The sequence below is a fragment of the Coenobita brevimanus genome, chromosome 74 (genome assembly GCF_032717465.1).
Source record: "Coenobita brevimanus isolate Jiangsu-jjx chromosome 74, ASM3271746v2, whole genome shotgun sequence".
Lineage (NCBI taxonomy): Eukaryota > Metazoa > Arthropoda > Malacostraca > Decapoda > Coenobitidae > Coenobita > Coenobita brevimanus.
The window spans coordinates 17,217,650-17,243,687 of NC_137027.1; the positions used below are offsets into that span (position 1 = coordinate 17,217,650).

General features: G+C 41.2%; 1 protein-coding gene across 1 annotated transcript; it reads right to left on the reverse strand.

Annotated features, from left to right (window-relative positions):
- Positions 1-16,786: 16,786 nt before the first annotated feature.
- On the reverse strand, positions 16,787-25,199 carry LOC145407699 (uncharacterized). The gene is made up of 2 exons (XM_080278565.1): positions 25,119-25,199; positions 16,787-19,292 (listed from the first exon to the last, which is right to left on the reverse strand). The coding sequence occupies exons 1-2, from the start codon at positions 25,183-25,185 to the stop codon at positions 19,054-19,056; spliced, it is 306 nt and encodes a 101-aa protein (XP_080134691.1). The 5' UTR covers positions 25,186-25,199; the 3' UTR covers positions 16,787-19,053.
- Positions 25,200-26,038: the final 839 nt, after the last annotated feature.

A 26,038-nucleotide genomic window follows, 5' to 3' on the forward strand; every position in this document is an offset into this window, starting at 1 on the left:
TGAAGGTGGGGGCAGTTCAGAGCAGTGATGTCTAGCAAGTGAAAGAACAGTTTCTTATACCACTTCATCGTGGTCCTGGCACACTCTACCGTCGATATCATGGAGTCTGACTGGTCCACGAGGCGCATGTTTATATTATAGTCCATGACACACTCAGGTTTCCAAATACGACGCCTGTTCTCGCTACGGTAATCAACTGAATCAGTACGTGCATCAAGGGGCGGTGAACCGTTGACAATAGGCTTACCTCTCTATTGTGATTCCACACAGTTGCAAGGATGTTGTTGGCTTTGAAGAAGACAACCTCATTCCTGGCAAGTTTCCGCCCTACCTTGGCCATGTGACGCCGGTTCACCTTCACGGTTCCACAGACTCCCGTTTCATGCATGTGAAGATAACGAGCGAGAAGAGGGCTAGTGTAGCAGTTGTCCAGGTAGAGGACGTGACCACGATGAAGGTAGTCTTCTATCATCGTCTTTACCATTGCTTCCGACAGTCCAATACTTCGATCTTCTATTATGTCTGTCTGTGCACCAGTGTACAAGACTATGTCTTGCACGTATCCAGTCCTACAGTTGCACATAACAAAGATCTTGAGCCCAAAACAGTGCCTTTTGCTGGGTATATACTGCCTAAATGAAATATTGCCTCTCCACAACACGAGACTCTCGTCTATGACGAGGTCTCTATAGGGATAGAATGAGGAACGAAAGGTTTGCCTCAGGTGATCAAAGATCAACCTAATTCGCCTCATTTTATCAGTGTTGTTCGCATTTGCAGGATCATGAGCATCATAGAAATGGAGGCGACTTAGAATTTGTTGAAACCGATTACGGCTCATGACTTAACCAAATATTGGGGTAAACATAACAGGGTCCCTAGTCCAGTAAGCAGGAATTCTGTTCTTTCGTATAATACCCATCAAAAGGATCAGGGCAAAAAATAACATTTTTGAAAGGGAGACAGGGTAATCATATATGATAGAATGCCTACTCCTTGTTCCCAATCTTTCACTCTGAAGGCGCTGGGTGCTTGCAAACAGGTTGGTTTGGTATACAATCTGCTCCACGAATGCCTCACTAAAAAACAGGCGGAAAAAATCCAACCTGGTGGATTTACGGTGAATTCCGGGAGCAATGCAGCCAGAGCGCCCCTGCTCAGTGAAGGGGTGAATGAGGGGAGAAAAATCACTCCCATCTTCCCAATTCCACGCCACAAATCCCTCGTCCCCATCATCCCCATCACCGCCTTCGTCTGGGTGGGGAGGAGATCCTGGTTGGGGAGGTGGGGGAGAAGGAGTGTGGAGGGCTTCCCCACTGTTACTCCTCTTTCCTCTGCCTTTACCCTTTCCCTTTCCCTTACCCTTATGGCCTTGAGGAACATTAGGGGGCTGTGGGGATGAAGTAGGGGAATATTGGGGAGCAGAAGACGTGCTGGGGAGTGGTTCCTACCCACCTTCCCCCTCCATGACAACACCACGAGCTTTCTCATGCACCCTAGCTAGACCACGTGTTAGGGGATATTGGGGAGCATAAGACGTGCTTGGGAGTGGTTCCTCCCCACCTTCCAGCTCCCTCACAACCCCACGTGATACTGAACGCACCTGCACTTGCCCACGTGATACACTACGCCGCCTCACACTACGTAGGGAGAGCAATGACTCACTCACTTCACTCTCACTTTCCCTAATCCTCCCTGTACTTTCCCTTTCACTCCCCACTCCCTCCACGGCACTTCCTAACTCCCCAAACAAAATGCTAGGCCCATACCTGCTCGTCCGACGTGGTGTGCGCTCTGGGCCACGATGAGTGATGACCTCACATCCATACCACGTGGCAGCACGTCCCACGGCTCAGTCATCATCATCGTCCTCGTCATTGTCCTCGAATTCTGGTTCCAAATCACGTTGGGGATAGGCATAGGATGTTGCACGTGGCTTCTTGGCCTGCTGCCCCATTCTAGCAGCACGGTAAGTCACGTACTGCCGCTTCCTGGGAGACGGAACTTCCTCGTCACTGCTGGTGGTTTCTTCCTCCTCTGGCTGCACATAATCTTTATCCACATCCTCGTCGTCCAGTGGGGAATCACTGTCGCCTGTAAAGGCGTCCAGGGTGGCTTGAATTTCGCCGTCTGAGAGACCTCTCTTAGCCATGTCTGAGCAGGACCGTTGCTACCAGGTGAGTGGATGAGTGGCGGGTTAGTGCGGGTCGCGCGGGGTCGCCGAGTGTCCCTGCCTGGTGGCAGGTAGGGGAAGGTCATGCGAGAATACGTACCGCAAATCAAGTGCGAAATTTGAAAATTGTCGAAATTATGCACTTTGCAATTGCACGATGTACCGGTACGTCGCCGGGACTGGCAAATGCAAATCGTTGCAACGTACCCATATGTCGACGGGACGGGGCGGGTTAAAGTCACGATTCAGGAAGTTCGTGATTCGTGTGACATCATTTTTTTTTTTTTTCAGCGTCGTGGTTTGTATGCTTAGTGATTTTTTTTTACATGATTCAGGGATTTTTACATCATGATTCGTGTGACTGTGGATTCTTTCCCCGTAGTAATCCGTACGTCTGGAGGATATATATATTTTTTTTTCCCGTCATGGTTCATAATTTGGCAGATTTTTTTTTTTTTTACATCTTGGTTCGTATGCCTATGGTGGTACCATTCTTAAGTGGTGGTTTGGGTGGGGCACGAACCTCTGTACAGTGGTGCCACGTGTTCCATACCCGCTATGTGAACGGCTCTGATATATGTTATAGGCATCACAATAAGATAAACACATAAGAATATAATGGTAACGTGTGTATTATAATATATGAAAGAACAGTAAACTTATTATGCGTAAAATATTTATACGTCAATACAGAAACGTGGCATAATTATTTTACAGAGTTGCTTAAAAAAAAGTAGTCACTTTTATTGGCTTTTACCGTATTTCTGGGGTTGGTAATAATGTCACAATTATGATTATAAGATAATGTGCAGGAATATAAGAAAAAATATGCCAATTTCTTAGTAAAAAATATATATACATTAAAACCCTCATGAGCGGCAACACTCACACACACCCAGCCCGACCCGAGGGATAGAGGAACAGACCTGTTTGGGGACACCTCTTAAAAAAAACGCGCCAAGACTTTAACCTCCTGGGTGGTGTGGAAATAAATTCAAATTTACAATATGTACGTTATAACGTAAAAGAAAATAACCAAAATGTATCCTAAAATACCACAGACGAGAGAGAGAGAGAGAGAGGGGGGGGGGAAGGCAGACCAGGGGCAGTGTTGAGTGCAGCTAAGTTAGATGGAGGAAGGGAGGGAAGGAAGGAGGGAGAGAATGACTGAATGAAAACAAATCATGGCGTCACAACAACGAGGTCATCTGGCGCCATATGTAAAACAATAATATTTTAAAACATAATTAGATATAATAAAAACAAAATAAACGAAAGCACAAGTTTATAAGTCACTCATAAAAGAAACAAAATTCCCAAGGGTGAAGCACATCTCCCCCAGGAGAGAGAGAGAGAGAGAGAGAGAGAGAGAGAGAAGGCAGGCAAGGGGCAGTGTTGAGTGCATTGTCAAGCTGAGGGAAAGATGAAGGGAGGGAAGGAAGGAGGGCGAGAATGATTCAATGAAAACAAATCAAGGCGCCTCAACATCGAGGTCGTCTGGCGTCATATGTAAAACAATAATATAATAAAAAACAAAATAAAGAAATGAAAGCACAAGTTTATAAGACACATAAAAGAAACAAAATTCCCTAGGGTGATGCACATCTCCCCCCAGGAGAGAGAGAGAGAGAGAGAGAGAGAGAGAGAGAGAGAGGCATCGCGAGTATGGAAAACGTGGCAACACTGTACAGAGGTTCGTGCCCCACCCAAACCGCCACTTTAGAATGGTACGACCATAGTGATTGTTTTACGTCGTAGTTCATAATTTGGAGGATTTTTTGCGTAGTGGTTTGTATGATTTCTTTTATGTCGTGGTTCGTATGCTTGAGAGAATTTTTTACGTTGTGGTTCGTTTTATTTCCGTCGTCGTTCTTCAACGTCAGGGTTCTTTTTTTATGTTGTGGTTCTTTCTTTACGCTGTGGTTCTTTTTTTACATCGTGGTTCTTATTTTACGAGTGTTTCTTTTTTTACGTTGTGGTTCTTTTTTTTACGTTGTGGTCCTTGTTTTACGTTGTGGTCCTTGTTTTACGTCGTGGTTCGCATGTTTTGACTTATTACGTCGTGGTGCTTGGAGATTTTTTCCGTCATAATTCTTGGGATTATTTTTAAGGTGTGATTCGTTTGCTTATCCTGTGTGAAGCGTCCGAGATATGAATAAAATCGTCAGTCATAAAAAAAAATTAAAAGGTTCCGATACAGTATCGTTCTGAAAGGATTAATGGACACTCGTTGCTAATGAGGACTTTATATATCCCGTGCATCAAAAACAGGCTGATTAAATACTGTGACAACAATGGGAAAAAAGGAAGATAATCTATACCAAGGGAAGAAATAGATTCATGCTCCTATTATGAAGACTTGCTCCTATTCCCTTCGGCCCGACGGGAGAAGGAGCTGGATGACGAAGAATGATAAAAGGAAAATTGAAAGAGTAGTAGGGGAGAGGGTCTTATCTTTCATTCATGTCGAGAGAGGAGGAAAGGGTAAAAAGAAAGGATGAAAAGGAAAAAGGGACGAGGAAAAAGAAACAGAAGGGAAGGAAAAAGAGAGGAGAAAAAGGGAACAGGAGGAAAAGAAAAGAAGAAAAGGGAGGAAGAGAAAGGGGAGAGAGATTAAAAGGTCGGGAAGGAAGGAGGAAAGAGGGGTAAAGAAGGATTAGAGAAAAGAAAGATGCAAAAATGGCAAAAAGGGGAAATATATAATTAAGGAAGGATAGGAAAGAAAAAAAAAAGAGGAAAAACGAATGAAAGACCAGTAAGAGAGACGGTTTTAGGTTTAACTCAACCAGAAATGTGTCAAAAGATAATTATGGGCAAGTCCTGAATTATGAATAGGGCATTGAAAGGTAAAGTTCGTGAGTTGCGAGAAAAAGAAAGTGAGGGAGGGAGATGAGAGGAAGTGGAGGGGAGTAGGGATAGAGAGGGAGGGAGGGAGGGATGGAGAGAGAGGGAGGCAGGGAGGGAAGGAGAGGGAGGGAGGTGGAGAGGGACGGAGAAAAAATAGGAAGAGTGGAATAAATTTAAGACAATGAAGGAAGGGAGGGAGGGAGGGAGGTAAGGACGGATGGACAGACAGGAGAGAGGGGAGGAAGAATTGAGAAGATAGAGAAAGAAGGAGAGAGGGATAAATCTGAACGACAGAAGGGAAGCAAAAGCTGAAGAGAGGGAAAATGAAAGGCAACGTGGGTGGGAGAGATGATGATAGGAAACCAGAGATAAAGGATGAAGTATATAGGAATATCTAAGAAATACCGAATATACATAAAGAGATGATCTTTGAGATTATATATAGAGATGAATATGATCATACTTTACAAATAATTTACGTCTGTGAGAAAAGAAAAACGAGGAATTGTCCCTTCCACCCACATACTCTCTTTGGTAAAATAACTGATAGGAAAAACGAGAAGCTATTGAATAATAGTACAAGAAAGAGGAACAGAAGACAGAAAAGGATACAAGAGAGAGAGAGAGAGAGAGAGAGAGAGAGAGAGAGAAGGAAAGGAAAGAAAGGGACAAGACAGACTGATATTTGAAATTTTCCCCTATACTGCACTGATTTTGATTCTTTTTAATTTCCTGCTCTTTTTTTTATGTTAACCTCTCCTCTGTTTCCTTTTTCTCAATTTTTCTTAATTTTTCTCCTGTGGCTTTTGAACGTTATTTATCTTCCCAGTCTTTTGTTTGCCTTTACTTCTAACTGTATATTCTTTTCACTTTTTGTACACACAGGTTTACTCAGACTCTAGGTCTCTGTCTCAGTCTGTCTGTTTCTGTCCGTCTATCGTTCTCTGTCTGTCTGTATCTCTTTGACACACACACACACACACACACACACACACACACACACACACACACACACACACACACACACACACATGCACCTCCAACACATTTTTCTTCAAGACCTCTTCTTTCTTACTTCCTTCGTTCATTTCACCATCATGTAACTTTATTCTGCCCTGCCTTCCCACCCTCTCCTCTTCCCCACAATTTCCCTCCCCTCCCGTACCTCTCCTCTTCCTTCCCATCTTCCTCCTTCTTGTTCCCATCTTTCTCCTCCCCTCCCGTCTCTGTCTTCTTCACTTTCTTACACCCTCTCATTCTCTCCCACGTAGGCCTACCATTCGTCTCTCTCTCTCTCTCTCTCTCTCTCTCTCTCTCTCTCTCTCTCTCTCTCTCTCTCTCTCTCTCTCTTTCTCTCTTGTTCTCCTCCACGTCGACCCCAAAATAACCTAGTTTTCTTCTTTTCCAGTCTTTATATTTTTTCCACTTCTTTCCTTCCTTAGACTTCCTCCGCCACTCCCATCTCTCTCTCTTTCTCTCTCTCTCTCTCTCTCTCTCTCTCTCCTTCTCTCTCTCTCTCTCTCTCTGTCTGTCTGTCTGTCTGTCTCTCTCTCTCTCTCTCTCTCTCTCTCTCTCTCTCTCTCTCTCTCTCCACGGACTCAGAGCTCTTTTCCTCTGTTATCAGCCCCTATTGATGTATTTCCTTAACTATTTCCTTTCAGCTTCCCTAACCCTCTCCCTGTGTGTGTGTGTGTGTGTGTGTGTGTGTGTGTGTGTGTGGATCTTTCAGTCCGTTTGCCCGTCTCGTGTCTGTTTCCATCTCTTTCTATCTGTCTATCTATCAGTCTATCTATGTGTATCTATCTGTACCTGTTTTAAGCCATGGTCGCATCCTGCGGTTATTCCTTTCCCGATATGCTAAAGGTTTCTTTCTCACGCGTTCTGGCCAGGAAGCTGTTGACTACCATCGTATTCCTCTAAAACTTGCCTGGGACTCTCTATATTCAGCCCATTTTTACTAGACGTAAAATTGCCATTTCTTTGTGCTTAATGCTCAGCTACGTGAAGAGATTAACATTAGAATATGTTGCTTGTCGCGAATCATGATATTCTACACCCACCCACCCACCCACCCACCCACACACACACACACACACGCACCATCCAACATTTCCCCATCACTCATGTCACTCTAGTTTCAAAGTTTAGTCTCGCATGGCATTGGAAATAGTGAACCGTTGTATACAGGAGCATACCGTAGAAAGTTTTTGCACGGTCCATCGCCTCACAGCAGGGGTAGTTAGGTAATGAGGGTGAGAGAGGGAAACGGTTGGTATAGTGCAAAGTACAGGGATATACAGTATACTCATCGCATACTAGTTACTGTTGTGAGGGATTACTGTTGGATATTGTGTTAGCAGTTAATATAGCCTATACGAGACAAGGCTGTAATATAGCGTTGATAATCCTCTTGATCTAGTTTATTTTCACATTAACTTTGCCTAAAATTGCCATATCCCCTTCTCCAATGCAGAGTCTAAAAAAATAGATTAACAAGAGTTGATACACTAATCATGAAGTGCTATGTAAAAAAATGTGGATTCCTAGCATTGTCTTACGGCTACTTAGCTACAGGAAATGAGCTGTAAAAAGACGAAAATCTGGGTCAAATAAAGATGAAATAGTAACAGTTGTAGGTGGGAGGGAGGGCTGGGCTTTAAGGCTTGTCACAGGGTTATCAATACACTATTTGCAAGCAAAAATATTAATGATTGTAAGTAAAACACTAGGTTTTTCGATAATTACTGATGATGCGAAAGCAATGAGATAATCTAATTAACTGTGAGCTTAAGAAATAGACATATTAATGGTATGTGCAGTAATTTGAATCTTAAGCTCCTTTTCTACGATGCGTCTTCTCTAAGTAAACAACATCAGTCGGAAGTAACAAGAACAAGAAAAAAAAAAAGAAATGAAAAGCCTTATTGCAGTGATATGGATTTTGTTTATCTTCCTCCCCCACTTTATTGCGGAGAAGAGTGAGAAAAAAACAATAAAGGTTGGTATGTGAGCTCGAGAGGGTGTAGTAGGAAGGAAGGGAACTGAAAGTGAGTTAAACAAAAGAACAGGCGCCGTGCTTGAGTGGGGAAGGTGTATGGAACTGTCCACTTTCAATGTAACGTGTATATGAGTGAGAGATGGGGGATAGTATGTAATAAATGGGGAAGTGATTGGAGGGGTAGATGCTGCAGTGGTGGCACTGATACACTCGGTCGACTCCTCTGCTTGGAAAGAGTGACTACGATGTCTCCTTAGCCACTTGTTAGAATGCAGCCAAAAATAGGCAGCCTAAGAATGAGGGCATGATCATACAGTGAACATTGTAAGAAAGGAGAGAGGCTGAGTGAAGGGAAGGGGCTACAAGAAATCACTACATCGAGTGAGTGGATGATGGGTATCAGCACCTAACTAGAACCAAAATATGGCGTAACTGTACTGAAACGCATAACTCCCGGAATTAGATGACGGTGCTGGTAAGGGATACCCTCACGTGGTCATCAGTATCACGGAAGGTGCAACTGCTTGGTTATACAAACGTGCCCTAGTCCTCTCACTGTTCCCTCCAAAAAGGATGTGCCTGACAGAAGAATGACAACTGCCTGCAGTCCACCGGGTTTTCGTTCAGATGAACCTGAGCTACTACCACCACCACCATCACAGTACTATTGCATCCACTACTGCCATCGTACAACTACTGCCACTGTACTACTACTACTACTGCTAGGCTACTACTACTACTACTACTACTGCTACTACTACTACTACTACTACTACTACTACTATCATGGTACTATTACTCCTACTACAACTACTACTACTACCACTCCTGCTACCACCACCACCACCACTACTACTGCAATGTTGCATTTTTATGAAGTTCTTGCTGCTACAAGATTGTTATGGTCAGCTCACGACGAACCTCTACCAGTAAAGGGGTTAATGACAGCTATACCTAATACGTAGGTCCTCCAGTTTAAAAAGCCTCCTAAGTGCTGAATGAAATCGTCTCGTGGTAGTAATAATATAATAGAAAAAATCGCAACCGTACTGCTGCTGCTATTTTCCAGGCTCATCTGAACATGAACCCGCTGGACTGTAGGCTTAAGCTGTCCCTTCTCCTGTAGACCACCATCCCGCTCCAGGATGTGATGGAAGCAGCTTCAGGAAGTTTATGCTGCAAGGCAGTGGAGCAGCCTGGTTAAGTCGGTGCCACCACATGAAGGAGTCCGTACTCGCTTAATCTAATTACAGCCACTCCTCGGTGCTGTTGTGTCAATCTAATTACCCAGTTGCTTCAGTGTTCAAGGCAGCCAATCAAGAGCAAGTGTGGTCTTTTCGAAGGTGGAGATGATATGGGTAATGTGGATGTGGGTGTAGGTGTGGGTGTGGATGTCGGTGTGGATGAGAGAAGAGAGAGAGAGAGAGAGAGAGAGAGAGAGAGAGAGAGAGAAAAGAAAATGGGAAAAAATCTGAAAAACATATTTAATCACGAATTTTCTTTCCACACCATGCCAACATCGGGCACTTTGTCCTATGTCGTCAGGACGACTAATAGTAAATATACTGTATATATATGACGATGCTATTTAGCTGTCAATCATCTTACTGTTTTTTCTTGGAGGGAACAATTTGCGGGCTTCTTTCCTTTGGCTCCTTCTTCCTTGCATAAAAAAAGGTAAATTCATTTATTTCCTACCCCCACTGCCACACCGCCCACACCAGCAGACTGAGCGGTCCTAGCAAGACACAAGAACCGCCATGGGAGCCTCTAACGAAGCGCTAATTACGGACTATACTGTATACATATAATTGCTCGTTAATTTCCTGTATCCAATTGCATACTGAACGTTCATTACCGCATGATATATTTGCCTCTAATGAAACGCTAATTAGGGATTATCCTGTTCATTTAAAATTGCTCATTAATTACTCAGAGCTAATTACCAAATGATATATTGACCTCTAATTGGCGGTCCAATTAAATTAATCAAGGTGGGTTAATAAGGTGTGTTTCAAGTGCAATGACCCTTGTTGGATCTTGTTAGCCCAATTAAGAGACAACCGTCATTAACCCCTTCAGGCAGAGGACGTAATTAAGGTTTCTCTCGTAGTACTTAACCCTTTCTCTCTCTCTCTCTCTCTCTCTCTCTCTCTCTCTCTCTCTCTTCATTTTCTCGGCTTGCCTTCTGTTCACTGGACAGGAAGGGACTCTTACTGAAGGGTCAAAGGTCACACACACACACACACACACACACACACACACACACGTTTGATTAAATGAGGATGGAAGACGTATCATTACGAGCCTGACTTAGTCCTGTTAAAACACACATAGGTGAGTACACACACACACACACACACACACACACACACACACACACACACACAAACACAACTTAAAACACAACATCCGAGCTATCTCCGAGGGTGTGGGTGTACTGTACATAATGTAATTCAGGAAGTAGCCAAAGAATATCTGTTACGGGTGAGGCTCGTTCTACCCTAAGCTAACAAAAACTGTCAGCCACTATCAGGAATAAAGTGGCAGGAATAGAGTAGTAAGAATAAAGTGGTTAGAATAAATTTGAGGGAATAAAGTATCAGGATTAAAATGGCAAGAATAAAGTAGCAAGAATAAAGTGGTAGGAATAAAATAGCGGGAATAAAGTAGCAGGAATAAAGTGGCAGGAATAAAGTAGCAAGAATAAAGCGGTAGGAATATAATAGCGGGAATAAAGTATCAGGAATAAAGTGGCAGGAAGAAAGTAGTGGCTTACTCGAGGCAAGAATTATTTAGAGAATGTCTGTCTGTTAGTGTGTATGTCTACATATGTTTTGCGTCTTCCTCTCCGGGGTAGTCGTACTTCCTCTGAAGCTAAATACAATTTTCTGGCAGCAACAATAATAAAATACTATATAATAATTATGAAATAATCATTCCAATTACTGTGAATCGATAGTTTGCAAACTTCCTGTCTCGCTTTCGTTCTCTTCATTCAACCTGTTTAACTCACACTTCTTCCTCTACGGCAAGGGTTTAGTCTCACTTATGCTGATTATAATCGTCTGCCTTTAGCAGGAGCGGAATAGCAATGGATGTGAACTGGTAACTGCAACTCTGTCTTTCCTTCTGTCCGTCTGTTTCATGTTCCTTTCACGTCTTTACGTCAACAAGGGTCTGAGATCATTTCTTCTGAATCATGTCATCTGCTGGAACGAAGAATAAAATAAATCGACATGAATCAATCCTCCAGTCTATCTTTGTCTGTCTTACGTAGGAGGCGTATTCGTTCCGAAGATGGATGTAATCAGTCCTTATCAAGTGTAAAATAGCAATCATCCTGACTCTCAAATGGCGTGTGTCTGTCTGTGTGATTCCTCTTCCTTGCTAGAATGGTTTATATTCTCCTTGGCTTACTATATGTGCCACGTGGTATTTAGAAAAAATATATATATATATATTTTTTTTTTGGGGGGGGTCGCATGTCCATCTCGCTGAAGATGACTTCTGCCCGAGCACATACTTCTCTACTAGACAGAATAACAGGACAGCTTGAATGTTACAGGAAATACTTCAGTAATTTATATTTGAAACCAATATAATGTTCATCCCTTTTTGCATCACGTTCTTTATGTCAATGTGCAATCAGAATTTCTTCAAATGTTTCTACGTAAAATGGAATCGACAACATGTCATGAGCATCGAGAGCTGCGTCGAACCGCGAAACAAAGGAGTGAGCAACGTCTCGATCAAAGGTCGAGGTGGTACTTGGTGGAGGAGAAGAGGGAGGAAGGAGGGATGGGAGAGAGGTTGGAGCTTTGTCCGAACACCAGACCAGTCTTGCTTTCCTGTCCTCGGCATCGACAGGGCCTCTATACTTTCACTGGATCGCGACTGTACATATATGTGCACTGTATATATATATATATATATATATATATATATATATATATATATATATATATATATATATATATATTTTTGGTCGCATGTCCATCTCGCTGAAGATGACTTCTGCCCGAGCACATACTTCTCTACTAGACAGAATAACAGGACAGCTTGAATGTTACATGAAATACTGCTTAATTGTAGTAGTAGCAGCGATGGTGGTAGTAGTAGTAGTAGTAGTAGTAGTAGAAATAGTGGTAGTAGTACTAGTATTAGTAGTAATAATAGAGGCTTTTGTAGTCAGTCTCCATCCTCTTTCATATATATGTATCTCACCACTCATCTATCCATCCCTCTCATATTTGGTCTCCCTCTCCAACCTGCACATATACTCCCCCTAGTCATTTTCATTATCCACCCCCTTCTCTCATCTATCTCTCCACTCCATCCCTGCATCTCATCATCAGTTTTCCTCCTTCCCCTCACATACACTCTTCTGGTCATTCTCTCGTTCCCCATCCTTTCATATATCTCTCCACTCCATCCCTCCATCTCATCCCTGGTCTCCCCCTCCACCTTGCACATATACTCCCCCTAGTCAGTTTCATTCTCCCCCCCCCCTCTCTCATCTATGTCTCCACTCCATCCCTGCATGTCATCATCAGTTTTCCCCCTACCCCTCACATACACTCTTCTGGTCAGTCTCTCATTCCTCATCCTCTCATATATCTCTCCACTCCATCTCTCCGTCTCATCCCTGGTCTTCCCCTCCACTTCACTCGTATATACTTTTCTAGTCGGTCTCATTCCCCATTCTCTCACATATTTCTCCACCCCATCCTTGCATCTTATCCTCAGGTTTCCACTACCCTTCACATACACTCTCCTTGTCAGTCTCTCACTCGCTATCATTTTAGTTAATAACTCTACACGTTTTCGCACATGGCAACAACCTCAAAGTGAACAAACACTGGGGAAATTCTCACTACCCCGCCACCATTTTCCTTTCGAGTGATTTGTGGGGGTGAGGTTGGTGGTAGTGGGGGAGGGAAAGAGGAAAGGAATGTGTGTGTGTGTGTGTGTGTGTGTGTGTGTGTGTGTGTGTGTGTGTGTGTGTGGAGAGAGAGAGAGAGAAAGAGAGAGAGAGAGAGAGAAGCTTAGTCTCTCCCTCTCTGTCTGTCTGTCTCGTATGGTCATATACATCCATCCATCCATACATACATACATACACACATAGAGTAATAGATAGATTATAGATAACAGATAGATAGATAATAGATTGATAGCTAGATAGATAACTATTTTGATTTTACATCTGAAGAGGGTTTAAATGAGACAAAAACTGCTTCTCCATGATTAAGCAAATTTTCAATATGTGGTTCTAGTTAAATAATTTGCAAAAGACAGTGCAATTAAAAAAAAAATGTAATGGATTTCCTACTAATGTTTGCCTTCCTCTATACTCCATTGTGTATTATACCATTTTCACTTTAACTTGGCCTAAAATTGTCATTTCTTCATCTTGAATTCTAAGCTGTTACAAGAGATTAACACTAGAATATGATGCCAGTCATGAAGAAGTGCTATGGATGGAATGTAGAGTGTGAAATAAACTACAAAATAACCAAAAAATCTGGGCCAAATTAGAGTAAAACGAGTATAATTTGCTTGATTGCTCATCATTACCTAACACATCATGGGTATGCGGCCGTGTGATGTGTCCGGTTCAGAGAAGGTGGACGCCCCTGCCCTGCACAGTCCCGGGCCACCCTTGGGCAAGGTGTAGCACCCGTTAGCCCACCAAAAATGTATTAGCTGCATGGTTACCATAGTCCCGGGAGGTACAATCATAGCAGTGACGTGGTAGCTGGCTAAGCACAACACTCCTAGGCGGGGAACTCAGCCACATTTATCAAGTACACAAAGTCCGGGCTGACACTACTACTCATACATATCTCCTATATACAGCTGGCCATGAACAACACTCCCAGGCGGGAAACTCAGCCACATTTACCAAGTAGACAAAATCTGGGTGACACTACTACTCATACATATCCTATACATAGCTCATCCTCTTGGAGGTATGCCTACTTCATTATACCTGCACCTCGCCGTGTGGAAGGACCCTGTTCCCACCCTGGCCAGGTGGTGTCTGCTACATGAAGGTGTTGGTTGTTTGTGATCGATGGGTCTGCTAGGCCACACAGACAGATCAACATCTATACACCACTACCACTACTACTGAGAGGGAGAAGGAGGGAGGGGAGGGGGGAGTGGGGAAGGAAGGGATGGATGGTGTAATACGAGATAAGTAAAAAAAAAAATAATATTAAACGAAACAGGAAAATCTCATTCAATAAGATCAGCAAAAACTAACCTCTCTCTCTCTCTCTCTCTCTCTCTCTCTCTCTCGAACGAACGAACGAACGAACGAACGACATGGCTTAACAGTTGCTCTTGGCTAATTATTTTACCTACTCCATGTTATTATTCCCTCGTATGTTATGTATATCTTTTAAATACTGAACCTTCATAATCTGCATTAATAAACTATAGAAGAAAACTGGGGTAGGCAGCCCCTCCCAGGGAAGTACTACCGCCAAGGTAACGGGAGACTCAAGGAATAGCCTGGATTCCATTTTCTCTGCTAGGTCTTGGTAGCTGGTTACACATCTTTCTGCCTCACACATCAGAGGGCATAAGGCTGCCTTCCTTACATAACACACACATCCACATTATATCACATTGCCTTAAACCGGCTATCCTCTCTCCATAAAACACCGATCTTGTCATTACATATACACATTCCACAACATATCCCATAAAAATACCCATGACTGTTCCTGTACTGGGAATTAGTGCGATGGTTTCTAGGATGACCACTACCGACAGGGTTGGGTCGTCTGCATAGAGCTCTCCTGGTCATCATCAAGCTACCGTGCCACCTTCTGTGTAGCGGCGCCCCAAAACTGCTGGTCAGTGCGATAAAATTTTCTTCTGCAATATTAGGGGACTTCAATCCAACATCAACTCTGTTCATAATTTCCTCCAGTTTGAATCCCCAGATTTGTTATTTTTGACAGAGATTCAAGTAATCTCCACCTCCGATTTAGCTAGATTAATTGTCCTGTTATATCTTGATTCAAAATTTCGGATCCAAAGGAGTATGTTGTCTTGCTAAATATGAAATTGCCGTGGAGATTACTATATTTAATTGTACTTATTTCGACTATTCCATATACAAAATTAAATTCTTTGGGTAAAACTTAGCATTTCTGTTGTGTTTATTGTTCCCCTAATGCCCCTCAAGCACCAAGTTTATTTGACTGTATTCACAACTAAGTGTAATGAACATTAATACTGCATTAGAAATTACTATCCTGTGTGATTTGAATGTCCATAATGATGGATGGCTCACTCATTCAGCCAGAACTGATGACTCTGGTCTTGAATGTGAGCTATCTGCAGGCTCATTTAATCTCACCCATTTAGTCAATCAACCCGTGTACCAGACAACTCCAGTCAAAATCCCCACCTATTGGACATGTTTCAAACAACTAATTCAGATAATTATCATGTCGAAGTGAAGTCCCCCTTCAGATCCGCTGATCATTGTCTGATGCAAGCCACCAGTTCAACACCTACCACGTCCTCCTGCTCTGAACCTGTTATGGTGTCTAAATGGCACTACAACAAGCAGACTGGGAGGGTTTCCAAAATTTTTTTCATGGATGTTTCGTGGACCTCCTCTTTCTCTCAAGATGCAAACTCCACATTGGGCCACATACAGATTACATTAAACTCGGCATGGAAACATTCATTCCCCATAATGGTTACAGAAAGAGATGTAATTCACCTGAATGGATAGACTACAATTGTGATAGAGTAACATAACAAGAAACAATAGCATATAACACAGACACAAGGACCAAAACTAAATAAGCCTTTACCTTCAAGAAGCCTTTATTACAGAAATATCAGAAAAAGTGCCAAAACTATTATCAATCTTTCTAAATCAAACTTTTTTTTCATAGACAAGCTAACAAATTACTAAACAACCAAAATGATAAAATATTCTGGTCTGACCTTAATTGATTCAAATCTAACATCACTAACACCTCTTCCATTCCACTGTTACAGTCCCCCAATGGAAATCTAGTAAGTGACCCACGTGGAAAAGTCAACCTTCTTGATATTTTCTCAACAGTCACCCCTAAACACAGAAAGTCACAGTATTCCTGAACTTGATTTTAATTCTCCTCAAATACCCCCTTTCAAGATTCACATCAGATACGTACAGGCTGTATTACAGAATCTCTCAGTAGATAAAGTCACTGGTCCAGATGAAATTCCTTCAATTGTAATTAGAAATTGCTCCCCAGTGTTGGCTCCTGTATTGGTAAAATTTTTTTGCTTATGCATCTGTACCTCAAGTTTTCCAGTCTCTTGGAAAGAAGCAAATATCCACCCTGTTCCTAAGAAGGGGGCAACTTCTGATCCATCAAACTATAGACCAATCGCTATAGCTTCCGTTCTTTGTAAAGTTTTTGGGACACTAATAAACACATAGTCAAACACCTAGAAATCAACAAATTAATCAATGATCGGCAGTATGGATTTAAACAAGAACGTTCAACTGTAGACATTTTTTTCCTTCTTACCCATTACATTAACAAAACAATAGATCAACATGGTGAAACACACACAATAGCATTTGATATTTCAAAAGCATTTAACAGAGTGTGGCAGCAGGCCATATTATCTAACATGTCACACTGTGGCCTTGCCTCACTTGTTCCTCTAATTTTGTCTTAAATTCATAATAGAAAAATACTGGTAATGGTAGATGAAATTTATTCCCAGTTTCATTCCAGGGATCAGTTTTGGCCCCAACTTTCTCATTCATGTCAATGACCTCCTATTTGTCACTCACAACCCAATACACTCTTATGCTGATGACTCGACACTTCATAGTTCTATCACATTTAGTACCTCCTTTACACGATCTGATATTATAAATTCCCTTATAAACACAGTAATTTCTCTGAACCAAGACCTTTCTAAAATTAATCAGTAGGTACAGACAAATCTAGTGTCATTTAATGCTCAGAAGACTAAATACATCAATATCTCCAACAGAAAAAATCCTTCAGAATCCCACATAACTTAAAATGATGTCATTACTCCCATATCCACTACACTTGATATCCTAGGTGTCAAACTAAACACCAACCTAAACTGGACAGCTTATGTTAAATCCCTCCCTAAAAATGCTTCTAAAAAATTGGGACTTCTCTACAGAGTTCGTGAATTCTTCACTGACGAGCAATTGGCCACAATATACAAAAAGTCAAGTGCGTTCTTAGATCGAATACTGTTCGCCACTGTAGAGTGGATGTGGAGCAGTTGCAATGAGGCAGTTGGACAAAATTCAAAATAGCGCCATTAGATTAATCAATAATTCTGCCATTACGGTGGACCTTCCTCCATTATCAGTACGTAGAGATGTTGCATCTTTAGCATTATTTTGCCGATATTTTTACCGTAACTCCTCTGACGAACTTCATTCAATTGTGCCTCCCCTCCACATTTTCCCCCGAAATACTTGGGCAGGTGGAAGCGCCTGTGAACTTACACTCTCTCTTCCGCAATGCAGAACCTCTACTTATCAAAATTCATTTATCCCCAGAACTACTACTCTCTGGAATTCACTTCCTGGGAGTTGCTTCCCACAAGCATTGAATCCATTTATATTTATATCCAGTTGTTATAAATATTTTATGAATGGAGGATGACTTTAGGCACAGCACTTGTTTTTTTATTTCCTTTGTTTTTCCTTCCTCAATTCATTGTCTATTTAAAAAAAACAAAGTGCATATTAAATTGCCAAGGAAAAGGTTTTACGGAATATCCACAAATATCGTTCTTTTCCTTCTGCTTCTCCTCTTCTCATAATCCACCATCACCACCACAGCCACCGCTACCACCTTCATCATTCTCCTCTTCCTCCTCCCCATTATCATCATCGCCATCATCATCTTAACCGAATGTCAGATGAGGAACTATTGCCCTTAGTCAGTCTTTCCCTCTTTCTAAGGCCTCCAGCCTTTTAAACTCTCTACCAGACAGCCTGAAGGAGCAAGGGGGCTGTTGTTGTCTAGATTTCTCTGTCTATAATACCAGTCAATAATATCCACACTATACCGCACCACCACACAGGACAATACCACACCAGTCAATAATAGCCACACAACACCACACCACACCACCAACCAGGATGATACCACACCAGTAGATGATAACCACACCATAACACAGAACAATACCACACCAGTCGATAATACCCACACCACACCACCACACAGGACAATACCACACCAATCAATAATAGCGACACCCCACCACCACACAGGATAATACCACACCAGTCACCAATAGCCACACCACACCACACCACCATACAGGATAATACCACCCTAGTCAGTAGCAATCACACAACACCACACAGGATAAAACCAAGCCAGTCAGTAATACCCGCACCACACCACACCACACCACACAGGATAATGAGATATGGTATTTCACTCTCTGAACAATATATCTGGCAAAAGAGAGAGAGAGAGAGAGAGAGAGAGAGAGAGAGAGAGAGAGAGAGAGAGAGAGAGAGAGAGAGAGAGAAGCATTATCTTTTTTTTTTTCACCTTTTCATGTAATCCATATCACATCCAAGCGATTTTATTAAGCACAGGAGGGAATTCTGGAATAAGGGGGGGGGGGAGATAGAGCCCTCAATAACCCCTTCAAACTACTAGTCACGAAGAAGTGCTATGGCAGCGATGTAGAGCCGTAGCATTGTCTTATTTTGCCACTGAGCTACATGAAATTAGCTGCAAAAGGACGGAAATACGGGCCAAGCTAAGCTGAAAGGACATATTTTTCATTGTTTTTGTTGTTGATGGTTTCTTGTTATTGTTTTTGTTGTTTCGTTTCTGTTTTTTTACTTTGTTGTTTTTCTAGTTGTTGTGGTGGTATTGTTGTTCTTGTTCTTTGTTCTTGTTTACTTGTCATTCTTGTTGTTCTGTTATTGTTGTTTTTGTTGGTGTTCTTGTCGTTCTTGTTGAGGATAATGGAGCCGAGTTCTTGCTTACGACTGCCATACTGCGCGACGACCACTGGGGGCTTCACGACGACCTTTACCACTACTCACACTGCCGATGCTGGGGTCACCTCGAGTCGTACTGGTCGTCTTCGTTGTCCTTGTGGTCGTGGTGGGCTCCCCGGACGACCTCTTCCACCTATAGGGGCAGTGGTAATCACATTGACACGAGCCGTCTGGAAACGTGAAGCAGCAGGGCCAGGACTCACACCGGGTCGGGCTCTGACCTGTTGTGGGTTAGGAAGTAAAAATAAGAGTAGCAGTAATGATAAAAATAATAGTAACAGCAGTAGTGAGAAAGATAATAGTAAGAGTGATAATAATAGTGATAACAGTGGTGGTAATCGTAATAATCATAGCAGTAGTGATAATAATAATAGTAGTGATAATGATAGTAGTGATAATGATAAACGTAGTAGTGATAATAATAATAGTACTAGTTATGATAACAGCAGTAATGATAATAATAATAATAATAATAGTGATAATGACAGCAGTTGTGATAATCATAATAGTAGTCATATTAATAGCTGTAGTGATGATAATGATAGTAGTAGTGATAATAATAATAGTAGCAGTGATGACAATAGTAATAGTGGTGATAATAATAATATAGTAGTGATGATAATAGTAGTAGAGATAATGATAACTGTAGTAGTGATGATACGGTAATAGTAGTAGTGATAGTGACAATGATAATAATGATAAGTAATAATAATAATAGTAGTGAGTGATAATAATAATGATAGTAGTAGTGGTAGTAGTTGTAGTAATGATAAGAGCAAAAACTAGAATGGCACTCAGTATAGCGCATACCTCAGTCAACGCCCTATCTCGCAATGTTAAAGTGGAAAAAAAAAAAAAAAATCCTGGATTCGCACCTTTATCCGGATCCGGACCAAAATATAATGGAGCGTATTCTGTGCCAAGGCCCATTCTCTTACAAAGTTTCGTGGAAATCCGTCCGGCAGTTTTTTGTGTAATCTTGCTCACAAACCAACCAATCAACCAAGAAACAAACGGACAGAGGTGAAAACATAACCTCCTTGGGGGAGGTAATAACAAGCCTTTACCAAAGACATATCCCCATTATGCGGTGAAGAATATGTAGATATGTACTAATAGATCTTAATTAACAATGGTTATTCCAATCAAATAGTTGACAGAGAAATATGTCAATTTATTTCAAAACAAGTCTCAACCACAAATGTCCAACCGCTTCCCCATACTGTTACCCACAATGTGTATTATGGTAATCAGATGTCCCCTGCTTAAAAAACGGATGAACGTGTACTTAGAGAGATTGTGACACGTAACACATCATGTGTTATCCCCTCAGACAAGCTCAGTTTAATTATTTACTATAAAAACAGGAAAGTTAGCAACATGATTATGAAAAACAACACAGCTCAACAAACCAACAAACTTCAACATACCAAGGTAGTTTATGAATTCACTTGCCCACACGAAGGTTGTAAACTTCGTCACATGAAATATATTGGTATGACCACAACCACACTAAGCAGACGTTTAACCATGCACCTACAATCCGGTTCTATAAAAGATCATATGACTCAACATCACACATCAATAAACAGACAAGTTCTAATAGAAAATACTAATATAATAAAAAATGTCATGACCACATTAGACTACAACTGGCAGAAGCACTTCTCATACGTGAAAACACGCCGGCCATAAACAACCAAACTACCGGACTAGATCGTACCCTCAAACTGTTTAAATACACAAAGGCCTGACCACAAGCAGCGACAATTACAAATGAACATTACACACACAATAACACAACTGGCAACACTACACAGCCACAAACACCCACTCACCCATACAACCTTCGCAGTCAACCACGTAGCTCATAGCTGACTACACCTATAAGGTTTGTCTCTTTTATCCATACACTTTTAACTGTAGCTCATACTTGACTTCACCTAAAGGGTTTGTCTCTTTTATCCATACTCTTGTAACTCTACACTTGTATTAGTCGTTGTTGTACATATCAGTATATATATTGTATAGGTTTTATGTTGTATATGTCATGTTTTATAGTGTATTGTATCTATATTACAGTCGCTGATGATGTGTAAGGATACACGAAACGTCCTACGAAAAATGAAAATAAATAATTAATAAAATATAGTTACGACATGGATCTTGGACATATTATCTACAACCTGAATCATAGTGTAAAACAATGTGTAGGAAAACTTGAAAAGATCAACAGAAAAATAGTGAACAATGGCTAAGCCTTGGTCTTTAATGATTTTTGTATAAAAGAAAACATTCTGCCTAAATATACTAATATATATATATATATATATATATATATATATATATATATATATATATATATATATATATATATATATATATATATATATATATATAGGATTATTAAGAGATAAACTAGAACTCATACACTATCTTTACCAGTCCCCGTCCTGGAGGAGCTCTGAAATCGGTAGGCTATTGTTTTCACTCGGTTTCTCTGCCAGTCTGTTTGTTTGTTTCGTTGCTTGTTTGTTAACAACTTTACAAGAAATATAGTGGTGCGATTTTTACTGAAATTGAAGGGATGATGGGGTACGACCTTCTGAACACCTGATTAAATTTTGGGCGAAATCGAATGAAGGCCAAGGCTGTAGGCCCCAAATTATGTAAAAGAAAAAAAAAAATCGTTTCGTTCACCATAACTCCTTTCAAGTTCGTTACATCGACATGAAACCAAAATCAAAAGGTGCGTCTTTCAAATATGCATTCTACAACATTTTTCATTTCATCAGAGGGTCACCCCCTAGTCAGCTGTAGGAGGGTCAATGTCAGGTGGGTCGTGTCTAAAATTTCAAATGGGCTAAAAATCGTCAATTTTCACCCGATTTACTCCAAATTTTATGACACCTTTGACTAGATATCCTGTTGTGCTTATACGTCAGCAGTAAAATGACTGCTGGGCACAGGTTTGCTGTGACTTGGCATCGCTTCTTGTTCTTTATGACGTTAAGATGATCCAGCAAGTATATAGTTTCCGAGATACAGCTATTTACAGATTAGTTTCCTTATATGGATATAGCTCGTAAAACACAATGCGGAAATTTCATATATAAGGACATAAATCAGGGCTTATACTCTATTTTCTGTAATATATGAAGATAATCCCGCAAGAAGTTTCCAAAATATAACAATAGAAACCGCTCACAGAGCACATACCTCCGCCGATACCATTGCCATTAAAAAGGATCCAGATCCGTATTAGTGTATATAGGATCCGGATCCGCCCTCATACTTAATTCGTTTTTGGTCCATGGCCCATCTCTCCATATAATTTCACTGAAATTCATTACGAACTTTTGGAGATATTGTGCGGGATACTCCGGATGCTGATCTGCCTCAAATTTAATAATCATTCCTTGGCCCATGGCCCACCCTTCCACAAAATTTAATCAAAATCCGCTCATTACTTTTTGAGTAATCCTGTTAACAGACAGACAAACCAACCAACTAACGCGGGGTAAAATATAACCTCCTTGGTGGGGGTAACAAGACAGATTTTTCCTTATATGGTCATAGCTCGTGAAGTACAGACAATATGGCAATTTTACCTATACGGGCATCAACTACGACACATACTCTATCTTTCTGTGTGATAGGAAGCCAATCCACCTGGTAGTTTACGAGATACAGGCCGGACGGAAAGACGGACGGACAGGGGCGATTCCTATATCCCAACCATATGGAATAATGGTGAGGATAATAATAGAGTGATAATAATAATAATGATGATAGTAGTAGTAGTAGTAGTAGTAGTAGTAGTAATACTGCTACTACTATTACTACTACTACTACTACTAATCCATTCATCATCTAACCCTACGTTTCCCCATGATTAGAGTAGGAACCCGGGGCTAGGCAAGTTCGTCCCGGCATTTAAGATGAGTGACCAGCCTCACTCATCCCTGAGTGGCATTACGTAAGCAATACAACCCAACTACCCCTTGGATATAAACCTAAACCGGCTCAATCCGATTGGAGCACCGTTATTACCCACTAAACCACCAGGCGCCAAAATTTGGTTATATGGTTACCACCCAGCGTAGTAAATGGTTTCCTGGTGTACAGGAAACCACTTGGCTTGTCACTCAGTGTAGAGTCACTCACAGGCAGAAGGAAGAGGAAAGAATGAAGGAAAGAAAGACAAAAGAGGAAGTGTAAAGTCACCTGCAGGCAGAAGAGGAAAGAATGAAGGAAAGAAAGAAAGAAGAGGATGGATGGAAAAAAGGATGGAGGAGAGGAAAGGGCAGATACCCGAGAGCAGCACTACATCAAGTGAGTGGATGGTGAGTGCCCCCACCTACCACACAATAATCATCATCATCATCATCATCATCATCATCATACTGTAATAATAATAATAATAATAATAATAATAATAATAATAATAATAGTAATAATAATAAAGTGAAAATTAGAGCGAAACAGTCAAATACAAAAATGACTATCTATCTATCTATTGCCAGACGCCTTAATCCCGTACGGGGTGGCCACAAACAAATCGCCTCCACGTCGTCCTGTCCCCCGCCATTTCACTACCCCGCTCCCAACTCAGACCCCTCTCTTATATACCTCTCCACTTCATCCCTCCCTCTCATCCTCGGCCTCCCCCTCCCTCTCTCCCCCTCCACCTCACTCACATACACTCTCCTTGTCAGTCTCTCACTCTCCATCCTCTCCACATGGCAACGCTCCTTTATATCCTCATTTGTCAGCCTGTCTCTCCATGTGACTCCACAGGTTCCACTAAAATAACTCATTTCCACTGCTCTCACTCTTGACTTGTGTCCTTCCAACAACGTCCATGCTTCACTTCCATACGTTAGAGTTGGTATCACAATACTGTCATGTAGGAACTTTTTCACTTCCATGCTCACTTCCCTGTTTTTTATCACTGCAGCCTTTCTTCCTTGTTGTACCCTTTCAAGCACTTCACCCTCCGAACTTCCATCCTTACTCATCACAATCCCCAAGTACTTAAACGTACTCACATTTTCCCTTTCCTCACCATCCAACCTTACTGAACATTCACTGACTTCACCTCTCTCAAAGACCATCACATTACTCTTCCCTACATTCACCTTTAGATTCCATTTCTTACACACTCTTCCAAACTCGTCCACCAAGCCTTGCAGTTCCTCTTCGTCTTCACTTAACAACACAGTATCATCTGCAGACAACAGTACAGGGAGTTTCCAAACACCTACCCTCTCTCACTAGGGCCACTCCAACATCCACTGCCCTGCCTTGTATCTCTTTTATTACTCCATCCATGTACAGATTCAACAACCATGGAGACGTGACTAAGAAAAATTACTGACACAAAAAAAGGAAATAAATGTGTGTGTGTGTGTGTGTGTGTGTGTGTGTGTGTGTGTGTGTGTGTGTGTGTGTGTGTGTGTGTAAATGGAAAAAAAAAAACAAGCAACATTATACATAACGTATATTATTATTCTTAGTGGCATAGTAGGATTCTTAACAGCTCTTCATTAGCTATGTATTATTATTATTATTATTATTATTATTATTGTTGTTATTATTATAATAGTAATACTAATACTAATACTAATCCCAATAATAATAATTATTATTATTACTACTACTTCTAGTATTACTGCTACTACTACTACTACTACTACTATTACGACTCATTATTATTATTATTATTATTATTATTATTATTATTATTATTAGTATATACTTGCACCAAACATTTTTGCACTATTGAGCATTATTTACACTGATATTGAAACAGGTTGCACTAATGCAAGATCATATCAATGTACAATGATCAGAATAAACCGCTGAGGAAAATGTGCAATGAAATCTCAGTTTAAAATTCCATACCAACTTACGGCACTTTGCATCCACATGACAAGGGAGGATATCGATGTGCGGACAGAATAAATCGCTAGTGCAGATCTATAACAAAATTTCAAAAGACACTTAACATCACGAATCTCAAAAAACTTCATAAATTACCGTACCTGAACTCAGAGCAGGAAGAACAGCCAGTAAAATGCAGAGCAGAGCGAAAGGAGCCATGGCGTTCATCTACGTCGGTGTCAGGGTCCTCACTGAATTCTCACACATCCGCCACGCTTGTGGCGGCTGGCCCAGCATCTACAAGTGTGGTGAGGGGGCGGAGCTAGTGACGTCATAATAGCTAGCCAATCAAAACGCAGGTGGGACCGTCATATAGTGCTATATAGAGAATTACTGTTATTCGATGTTAATAAAGGTATCAGGAATAAAACAAAAACTCCTCACCTTTATTTATTTTTACGAAGTGTTTAGTCTACTAATAAACCTTAACAAATCCACAGGAAAAAATTCATTTTCAAAATGTGTTACTACAGAGCTCAATGGGGGTGATGACACCTCTATAGACACCGAAAAATTACCCCCTTATATTGAAAATTGTGTATATTATGAAGATGCAGCAGTTTGTGCCCCACTTGGACCCTATTAACGTATGAAAAGAGAAGTGTGTGTGTGTGTGTGTGTGTGTGTGTGTGTGTGTGTGTGTGTGTGTGTGTGTGTTGACAGGTGAGAGAGAGGGAGGGATAGAAGAAAAAATAAACATCATTCCTTCATGTCCTTCTTCTCCCGTTATACTGTATGCCCCCCTCCTCCACCATTGCAGCTCGCTCTCCAAGTTAAAGTGAAAAGAATAGACAGATGATGATAGTGGAGCGAGAGAGCAATCATCATCATTCTTTGTTTTTAACCTCTTCTTCCTCCTCCTCCTCCTCCTCCTCCTTATAATCATCATCATCAAAACTATTATCATTATTATCACCACCATCCTCCTCCTCCTCCTCCTCATCATCATCATCGTCAAAAACCTTTATCATTATTATCACCATCCTCCTCCTCCTCCTCCTCATCATCATCATCATCATCA